General features: G+C 37.7%; 1 protein-coding gene across 3 annotated transcripts; it reads left to right on the top strand.

Moving 5' to 3' along the window:
• The first annotated feature begins 6,211 nt into the window (after positions 1 to 6,211).
• bola1 (bolA family member 1) lies at positions 6,212 to 9,856 on the top strand. Of its 3 annotated transcripts, XM_052144599.1 has the most exons (3): positions 6,880 to 6,941; positions 7,084 to 7,178; positions 7,946 to 9,856. In XM_052144599.1, the coding sequence occupies exon 3, from the start codon at positions 7,969 to 7,971 to the stop codon at positions 8,419 to 8,421; it is 453 nt and encodes a 150-aa protein (XP_052000559.1). In that variant the 5' UTR covers positions 6,880 to 6,941; positions 7,084 to 7,178; positions 7,946 to 7,968; the 3' UTR covers positions 8,422 to 9,856. The 3 variants fall into 3 exon arrangements, with proteins under 3 accessions (XP_052000557.1, XP_052000558.1, XP_052000559.1); XM_052144597.1 differs by lacking the exons at positions 6,880 to 6,941; positions 7,084 to 7,178 and adding an exon at positions 6,212 to 6,293 and having other exon boundaries at positions 7,946 to 9,854; XM_052144598.1 differs by lacking the exon at positions 7,084 to 7,178 and having other exon boundaries at positions 6,837 to 6,941.
• Positions 9,857 to 10,383: the final 527 nt, after the last annotated feature.

Below are 10,383 nucleotides of genomic sequence, written 5' to 3'. Positions count from 1 at the left end.
CAATTGGAAAAGAATGAACCAGCTCCACAACATTATAAAACAAAATGTCGTGGTTTACACATAACGCACATCCAACACATTGCATCTGCATATACAGTATTAAACGTTCATCTCAAGCACAACTGTTAACACTCACACCATGTCTACACCGGATGCAAGAATTGCGTCAAAAGTAAGAGAAGAATCCATTATAATAAATGATGCTGTCTACCATGGAAGCTTCCGTTGAGGCACGTCACATTGTGCAGACAGTAAACAGATGTCCCGTTCCATTTTGCACTACTACTGCCAACGACACAAATAAATGGTTTAGAAAGTTTGTGTCAAAGCGTGCAGTGTAGACAGCCTCAAGCTGTTGTATTGCTTCACGTCAACAGACGCACCCGGTGTAACCAGTCAGTCAGCACTATAAACTATCAAACAGTCATGACATATTACTCATGAATTAAACTGTTTACTCACGGTTTTTGTGATTGCATCCAAAAGTTTTAAATGCCCCATTCTTTAATAACAGTTCCATTGCAAAGCTTGAATCGTATTGTGACTAGTATGATATGAGTCGAACATATAATCCTCTCTAAAATACCCTGAAGACACATCAACATCCACTATCATTCCATCATGTTTTCATACACCAACAACTAAAAATAGTACAGATGGGCGAGAGAACGCGAGGCAGCAGCTGAATGACACAGAGCTTCTCCTCTTCAGAGTCGTCACCGTGTCTTTTAAAAGTGGCCTGAGATATGTATCAAGCAGTCAAAGACGTTTGTCTGTGCATGTTTATGTAGAAAAACATTTAAATCCAAACAGGCACATGAAGATGCCCTGTGTAAGTCCATTTAGGAAGAATCTCCCATGACAGGCCCCATCTCTCTCGTATTTACCTGTGTGATTGACTGAGCACCAGTGGGCGGAGCCAAGGGTGCAATGACGGAAAAGTGTGCTTTACGAATGCAGATGTATTTGGTCTTTGTGACGTCACAAGTTCCATGAATTCCAAACGAGCTGTTTTTGGAGCTTGTTTTAAATAAATGCTCTTTTTCTATTAAGGAGGAAGTTTTCAGTTTTGAAACTTGTATGAAACTGAGTATGTTTTAATGGTACAATGACCTCTTATATATATCAAAAGATCAAGGAAAATGTGATTCCTCATGTCATGACCCCTTTAACACATGATTAATTTAGGCACAAATTGAATTTTTTAAGCACTTAAAATGGTTATAAAGGCATTACATCCATCCATCCATCCATCGTCAACCGCTTATCCTGTGTACAGGGTCACGGGGGGCTGGAGCCTATCCCAGCTAACATTGGGCGAAAGGCGGGGGACACCCTGGACAGGTCAAAGGCATTACAATTCATTTAAATTAGAAACGTTGTAAAATTAAATGTTCTAGAAACTGCCATCCCCGTCGTCACCTTTGGTCAGCAGAATTCATGTCACAGATGCTGTATTGACAATCCTTATGTGTTCCATTTTATGACAGTGTGCATCTTCAATTGCCAAATTTTTCTACTCCCTCAGCTTGTACTGGCAGATCCCACACATCACGGCATACAGAAAAAAAACACAATTTGTAATACACTGACATTTTAGCATGCAAATAAAGATATAGACCTACTATAAACAATAAAAAATGTTTTGTGGCTTATAGACATATCTCTCAATCAGGTCTTAAAGTAGATGTGACACACTAGTAAACTCAATAGTTGCTCTTAAATATTGACAAAATAGTTGATCCAAAAAACTATATTCTGTCTCTTAAATGAAAGTTTACTCACCCTCATGTCCGTCTTCCAAAATGGAAAAACATATGGAAGGGAGTAAATTATGTTTTGATGTGTACTATTTCTATAATATGTGAGCTGGTTACAATTAGTAGATACTAACTTTAAAACATTAAAGATTTGCTTTGTCACTAAACTATATATAATTGTATTTTATGCACAACAACGTATGTTGATGTAGATCTTCTTTGATGTCACTGTCAAAATGGCCCACTGATCCTCATCTGAAGTTCTGCAGTTTTGTAACCCTTTATTGTCCCATCTCAAACATGTCACCATTGTTCCCCTCATTGAAGAACAAATGAGTGTGTCATAATTGCTGTTGTATGCTGTGAAATGCTGAATTACAGTAACTAATCTCAGTGAAGCTGTACAACTTCTTTCTGTGTAGAAGCACTCCTGGATTTGGTGCACTTCGTCACTTAAGATTGTGTGCTGGTTGTAAGACTTTTGGGTTTTGTTACAGGGTCTTTTGTATTTCAGATAAATATGTGCTCACTTAGCATCAATCAAAAGTTGTGTGCAAAATCAAAGCAATAAGGTAAACATGTTTCTTTGCTCTGCCCCAAACTGTTGAAAGAAAGCACACAAAATGTTCGCTGGCCACATTCATTGAAACAGCAGGAGTTTAACAGCTGTAAGAAGGAGAAAAAAGGCCAACATCCGTGTACTCTACAAATTTAGGCTACCATAGGTCCTCTGGTGCTTTTGTCAGTTTAAATGTATTGCCATATTTTAAATGTGACAGAGAGTTTATCACCTTATCATTGTACTGTGCTGTAGAGATTGTAGTTGTTTGTATGTAAAAGAATTCATGTGTGGAACAATAAAACAAAAAAGATAAAAATGTTGAACATGAGAAATAGTGTACTACTGTAGGCCTATGTTAATTTTATCATTTTGTAATTTCTTTTTTGTACATGAGAATGGAAATGACGTTAACATTATTTATTGTTGAATATAGAGACTATTCCATCTTTACCAACATGGTTCTGTATTACAGTTTGTGAGAGATTTACTTTCGTTTTCTGACATGGGGCAAAAAAAAAACTGTCTGTCAATGGATTTAAAACATATACTGTACAAATAATAAACAAATGGTATAAAGCTTGAATAGATTATTTGCATTCTTGATGCACCACTCAGACAAAGTTTGTACGTTTTCTGAATATTCAAACACTGTGATGTTATTTATATACTTAATAGTTTAGTCCATTGTGTCATTTCAATCCAGTATAACTTTCTTTTTTCCTATAGAACACAAAAGGAGATGTTAGGAAGAATGAAAGTGGATGGGGATTTTTAAAGCAAAGTAACTTTAATCAGTGAGTGAATGTGTCAAATAACAGGAGGGTTCCTGAGATTAAGCGAGAAGTATTCGGCTGGTCATGTGACTCTAACATGGCAGCCCCCATGTGCGGACCCTCTCCATGTAGAATTAAACAGCCTTTGTAATGTTACTGATATGACTGGAGTCGTCATTTTAACGTGAGTGGTCATGATTTCCTACAAATATTGCAAAATTACAATTCATGTCTTTAGGAGTTAAACTGTTTTAATGAGGAAAAAATTACTTAATGCACCTTTAAGTTTTTAAAGGAATTTTATTCTGAGGTCATTTTCCAAACGCCATCTTAATTGAGGGCTGTCTTGCGTTTCACAGACGAAACTGTCTTTTGACACCCATAACAAGCAGTCAGCTACAGTATATTCAATGCTTTAAATTTATTATAATAGTATAAAAGAGCAATAGCCTAATACAGGTCCTTCTCAAAAAATTAGCATATTGTGATAAAGTTCATTATTTTCCATAATGTAATGATAAAAATTAAACTTTCATATATTTTAGATTCATTGCACACCAACTGAAATATTTCAAGTCTTTTATTGTTTTAATACTGATGATTTTGGCATACAGCTCATGAAAACCCAAAATTCCTATCTCAAACAATTAGCATATTTCATTCGACCAATAAAAGAAGTGTTTTTAATACAAAAAAAAAAAAAGTCAACCTTCAAATAATTATGTTCAGTTATGCACTCAATACTTGGTCGGGAATCCTTTTGCAGAAATGACTGCTTCAATGCGGCGTGGCATGGAGGCAATCAGCCTGTGGCACTGCTGAGGTGTTATGGAGGCCCAGGATGCTTCGATAGCGGCCTTAAGCTCATCCAGAGTGTTGGGTCTTGCGTCTCTCAACTTTCTCTTCACACTATCCCACAGATTCTCTATGGGGTTCAGGTCAGGAGAGTTGGCAGGCCAATTGAGCACAGTAATACCATGGTCAGTAAACCATTTACCAGTGGTTTTGGCACTGTGAGCAGGTGCCAGGTCGTGCTGAAAAATGAAATCTTCATCTCCATAAAGCTTTTCAGCAGATGGAAGCATGAAGTGCTCCAAAATCTCCTGATAGCTAGCTGCATTGACCCTGCCCTTGATAAAACACAGTGGACCAACACCAGCAGCTGACATGGCACCCCAGACCATCATTCCTTCTCCCCAGTCTTCCTCCAGACTCTGGCACCTTGATTTCGAATGACATGCAAAATTTGCTTTCATCCGAAAAAAGTACTTTGGACCACTGAGAAACAGTCCAGTGCTGCTTCTCTGTAGCCCAGGTCAGGCGCTTCTGCCGCTGTTTCTGGTTCAAAAGTGGCTTGACCTGGGGAATGCGGCACCTGTAGCCCATTTCCTGCACACGCCTGTGCACGGTGGCTCTGGATGTTTCTACTCCAGACTCAGTCCACTGCTTCAGCAGGTCCCCCAAGGTCTGGAATCGGTCCTTCTCCACAATCTTCCTCAGGGTCCGGTCACCTCTTCTCGTTGTGCAACGTTTTTTGCCACACTTTTTCCTTCCCACAGACTTCCCACTGAGGTGCCTTGATACAGCACTCTGGGAACAGCCTATTTGTTCAGAAATTTCTTTCTGTGTCTTACCCTCTTGCTTGAGGGTGTCAATGATGGCCTTCTGGACAGCAGTCAGGTCGGCAGTCTTACCCATGATTGCGGTTTTGAGTATTGAAACAGGCTGGGAGTTTTTAAAAGCCTCAGGAATCTTTTGCAGGTGTTTAGAGTTAATTAGTTGATTCAGATGATTAGGTTAATAGCTCGTTTAGAGACCCTTTTCATGATATGCTAATTTTTTGAGATAGGAATTTTGGGTTTTCATGAGCTGTATGCCAAAATCATCAGTATTAAAACAATAAAAGACCTGAAATATTTCAGTTGGTGTGCAATGAATCTAAAATATATGAAAGTTTAATTTTTATCATTACATTATGGACAATAATGAACTTTATCACAATATGCTAATTTTTTGAGAAGGACCTATAGTTTTGTTGATACTCGTCCTACCGAGACAGATTCCAGCAGCGAGCGCAACTTCAGTTAGCGAGCGTCAATTTGGCGCCATTTGAAAATACTCGCTCTGACCACTTGTAAACAAACATTTGTAGTACTGAAACATTTTCTGAAATGTTGCTTATGTAATATTTAGAAAACTGCTTAGTATATGCGATTTTAAAATCAACACAATTGCGTTTTTTAGAATATATTTGTGATATACTGTATTTTTTTTAATTTGATTAATTTTTTTGAACATGCAAGTCAACGGTCAAATAAATGACTGCTCTGACGCCAGTGACACGTTTTAATTGTGGATGGAGTTTTTAGACGGTCCCTTCCGCACCATATACGAATATTTAACAAATATCGAACCTAAACCTAACTTTATCCCGCAGTTAAGCGTAAGCCTAGGTCTTTGCAATGCATTTGCTTCAATAGTCTTATGAATATGGTTATTTTCGTCATCTCATTTAATGCCTTTTCAAACCGGAATAACGTCAGAGACAGCAGGCTTATGTGCAGGGCTGTCTGATAAATCTGGCTATTTGATGAGAGAGATGGCTCAGCTGCAATAAACGTGGCACGTTTTGGAGAATCAGTGGTAAAGAATGTAATATTAACTGAGACGAATTCATCTGAACAATTAAACAGCAGATAACTTTTATTCGTTCTCACGGCATTGAGGAAGACGACGGTGCAGCTTGACCAATCAGAAGAAAGGGGCGTTTCAGGTCCACCCATATGTGCAAATCAAATATTCAAACCATTTATTAGTCAAATAAAATAATCAAAACATAGTGTCCCGAGTCCGTGGCTAAATTTCCTATTTTTAACTTGAGCATTAAATCGAAAGGATGAAACACAAGTCAGTATTTTATTTTTTTTTTTACATTGGTTTTGTAAACGAATAATTAAATAAGTAGTTTTTTGTTTTTCGATTTTGAATTCCTAATTGAATATGAAATGAACGAATGATGCACGGATTGAGAACAGTAGCAGTCACTCTTATGTCTAGATGTGATATAATTCTTTGTTTTGCCGGTAGGCGGCAGTAAAGTGATTTCAGCTGCCTCATCAAAACAGCGAAGGCGGATCTACATGTGTCGCTTCCTGTATATGTTGTTGTACAATAACATGGTGAAGACTGTGTAAAAGGGTGAGTGAAATGGTTTCCACATATGTTCAGTAATGCATTTGATTTAATATGCATGTCAGAGACATTGCATTTTAAATAGCCTAACGTGGGTGCCATTAAACACTATGTCTAACATGTAATCTAATCTTTTCAGTATGAAATCACTTATATGGACCATGACATTTATTTATTACATTACATTTCTACGTATGTATGGTGCACAAACAAGCAAGATATTTTAATGTGACACATTTATTAATGGATGTCTATGGGGGAGATGCTTCGGTGTGCTGAATAACCTGCTTTTGATAAAAAGAATAAATACAAAAAAAACTGCTTTTGTGAGGAAACAGCTCATCATTTAATAACAGCCCTCCTGTCCGCTAAACTTAAATATGTTTTACACAAAAAAAACTTGTAATCAACTGTATGTGGAGTTTATGACGATAATATGTATGCTTTATAAAATTTGACACCGGAATGTTTGCGACAGGTAGGTTGCAGTTTACGGCTCTCCCCATTCATTTGTATGGTATACGCAAACGGTGATTTACTGTCGTAAAACGCTATTTGACCGTTCTGCTCTCCTTTATTACGCGCCAAATACACGCTCGTAAACAGAAATCCGAGGAGGTTACCGTAGTTAAATTGTCCTTTTAGCGTTTTCCGGTACGATCAGGGATTATTTCTAATTGTATTATATATATATATAATGTCATAAGTACATAACAAAAACGTTGCTTTCAGTTTGAAGAGTTGGTTCAACCAAAATGGAAAATTGTGCCATAATTTGTTCTCATTTTAACCCAAGAAATACTCACCCTTATTTGAAATCCAAACTGTCCAGAGGACATCAGGAACAGGATTAAAGGGATAGTTCACCCAAAAATTTTAATTCTCCAATCGGTAAGTTACCCTCACGGCGCCATCCCAGATATGTATGACAGTCTTTCTTCTGCAGAAAAATATCTCAGCTCTGAAGGTCCATACAATGCAAGTGAATATTGTTAAAAATGTTTAAGCTCCAAAAAGCAAACAAAGACAGCATTAAAGTAATCCATAGGACTCCAGTGTTTTAATCAATGTTTACAGTAGTGATGCAATCGGTTTTGGGTGAGAACAGACCCAAAATATAACTACATTTTCACTATAAATTTTGACATCAGCAGTCTCTTTGGCAATCATGATTTCAAGCTCAATTACACTTCCTAGTGCCATCTAGTGCTCTGCGCATGCGTTAAGCACTAGGAAGTGTAATTGAGCTTGAAATCATGATAGTGACTAGAGACTGTACAGCAAAATATGAGTTACATTTTGGTCTGTTCTCATCCAGAATCATTTAGATCACTTCAGAAGACATGGATTTCACAACTGGTGTCTTATGGATTACTTTTATTCTGAGTTTATGTGCTTTTTGTAGCTTGAAAGTGTTGGACCCCATTCTCTTGCATTGTATGAACCTACAAAGCTGAGATATTCTTCTAAAAATCTTCAGCAGAAGAAAGTCATACAGAACAAAAAGATAATTTTTCATTTTGTGTGAACTATTCCTTTAAGAAATACCGGTTTAGGCCAATATGCATCTGATTTCTGACCAACATTTGTTAGCTTGTAATAGTCTATCTTTAAAATCAATCAGTTTCATGTCAAGGAGTCTTGCATGTTTTCTACAGGTGGTCTCCTCTCTTTTCGCCTCATGCTGTCTCATACTCTCCGCTGCCTGCGTCCCTCCTCCTGCACTCTTGCTTTATCCAGACAGCTTGTCCATCACCGGCCACACATGGAACCCAGTGGTCCCCGTCCAGTTGAGACCACAGTACGGACCAAACTGACCCAGGCCCTCAAACCTGAGCACCTGGAGGTCATAAACGAGAGCCACATGCATGCCGTGCCGCCTGGTTCTGAATCACACTTTAGAGTTCTGGTGGTCAGTCCTCAGTTTGAGGGTCTTTCTCTTCTGCAGCGTCATCGCCTTGTAAATGACACCCTGCGAGAAGAGCTCAGTACCTGCATTCATGCCCTTGCCATCCAGGCAAAGACACCCCAGCAGTGGAGCAACAACCCCAGCCTGGCCAAAAGCCCTCCGTGTCTAGGAGGATCCAAACATGATAACACAGTGACTGAAAAACTGAAGGCGGTTCGAGACTGATTGTAGAGATGCAGTTTGTCAATTCACAAATGATTTAATGGTATAATGATGAGATGGGAAAGAGAGAACCAGCTGGTTTGTTGCACAATGGAAATGATTGACATTAATAAACACAATTATTTAATATTGTTTTGAGTGGGTTAATACTATTAAGAAACCTCCAGATTCATGCTAAATTTGCTTCAGAAGCAAATACTTTCGGATAATGACTTCGAACTCAGATGGCACCAGGCAAATTAGTATTGCAGTCATGTGAATGTGTGGCAACACATGTGTTTACAAAATTCCTGATAAAAATATCTGCCAATGTTATTAATAAACTCTTTTAGAGAAGTTAATTGAGCAGTTAATATGTCGGGTTACATTCCCCCCTCAAATCTAAAGACAGAAATTATAATTTGCATAAAGATTCCCTTGCATTGTGGCATTGTTTTCATGACAAATTTTATGTTAGTTCCCATTATTCACAGTGATGATTCTCATTACTGCAGTATCAGCACAAATGTAAATTATTGCAACAAATACTAGAAATATATATATACACTGTACAGTTTAAAGCTTAAGTATGTAACTTTTCTTTTAAATACTTCTAGCCATAAGTAATCCATATATAAATTCATTTTCTCTCAAACTGTAAAAACTGTGGGCCTCATTCATGAAAATTTCATAAATATACGAAATGTCCATGTAAAATGGAGCTTCCAGAAAACTTTACACCGGATTCATGAACGGTTTCTATTCCCCAGAATTTTAGTACAACTTGTGAATGTTATTGAATTCCAAACATTCGAAAAAAGGGCGCTCGTGCATGCAGGGACGGATTATGACTTGCAAAGGCCCCAGGACAATTATTTCATAGTGGATCTTGCAACCTTAAAGCCCAGGGCCCCCCCGGGCAGTTAAGGGCCCCTGCAGTCACTGGCCCCATTGGCCTGGTAGGTAATCTTAGTGTTCATTCACAATTATCATAATCCACGCCCTTGAAAACACCATATAAGGAAGGCTTCAGACTCGCATGTAAACGAGAATAGGTAGCTTTTAACATATATGCTAACAGTAATAAAAAAACATTTTAATGGGAGTGCATTAACATCATAAAGTACTGCAAACACTCGCATCTACAAAGAAAGTAAGGAACTTACAGTAATTTGCTGTCATCAGAGATTTTTTTGTGAATTAGTCCAAGAGGTCAATAAAAATGGTTTGACATGAAGCTTTAGTGTGAAATATGTTCAGTTCATGCCGACAGGGGATGTACATCTCTGGTTCATTTGAGCACATCGCCAGCATCATCATTGGAGAAACTACTTAAGTAAATCCAAGATTGTATATACTTCCCTTGCAACAGGAACAATCTTCAAATAAATTGATAGAAGGCCTGAAGAAGGTCTTTGACCTAAAAGCTTTTAAGATATTACAGTTTTTAAAGCTATGACAGTGTGTGGGCTTTTTTTCTCTGTTGTATTGTTTGCTCACCTGCCCTTCACCTGAACATGATTTACCGATGCCTAAATGATGAAGTCTTAATAAAAGCTAAATATAATTTCTAATTTCTTCTGATTTTAGGTTTAAACATGGCCAAACATGTTCTTGGCAGTTTTCTTAATATTCACCCAAACATGTCTGTGTGTAGCAGTCACTGGGTTATATTGTATATTTAGGAATGGCAGGAATACTGTATATTGACCTATCAGCATGCAAAAACAGAATTAATTTTTTTTTTAATACATTATTTTAAAATAATGCTGTATTATCTGAAATCTGCAGCTGCATACTAGCTTGGTAAATTGCACCACCAGAGGGCAACATGTCATCAGAGTGCAGCTTGGTAAAGACAGTATTTGGTGTGTCAATAGGAAATATACATTATATGTTATATATAACATTCCTTTAGAAAATAGAATAGAAAAACAGGGCACTCTGCAATAGATGGTATTGCCACCACAGAGCCTCCCACTGAAC

This window comes from Xyrauchen texanus, chromosome 15, assembly GCF_025860055.1.
Source record: "Xyrauchen texanus isolate HMW12.3.18 chromosome 15, RBS_HiC_50CHRs, whole genome shotgun sequence".
Classification (NCBI taxonomy): domain Eukaryota; kingdom Metazoa; phylum Chordata; class Actinopteri; order Cypriniformes; family Catostomidae; genus Xyrauchen; species Xyrauchen texanus.
Note: the sequence above shows the minus strand (reverse complement) of the source record. Positions and strands in the feature narration are given on the sequence as shown.

What these genes read in the sequence shown, in the direction of transcription:
- bola1 (XM_052144598.1), top strand. Translation starts at nt 7,969, where the DNA reads ATGCTGTCTCATACTCTCCGCTGCCTGCGTCCCTCCTCCTGCACTCTT.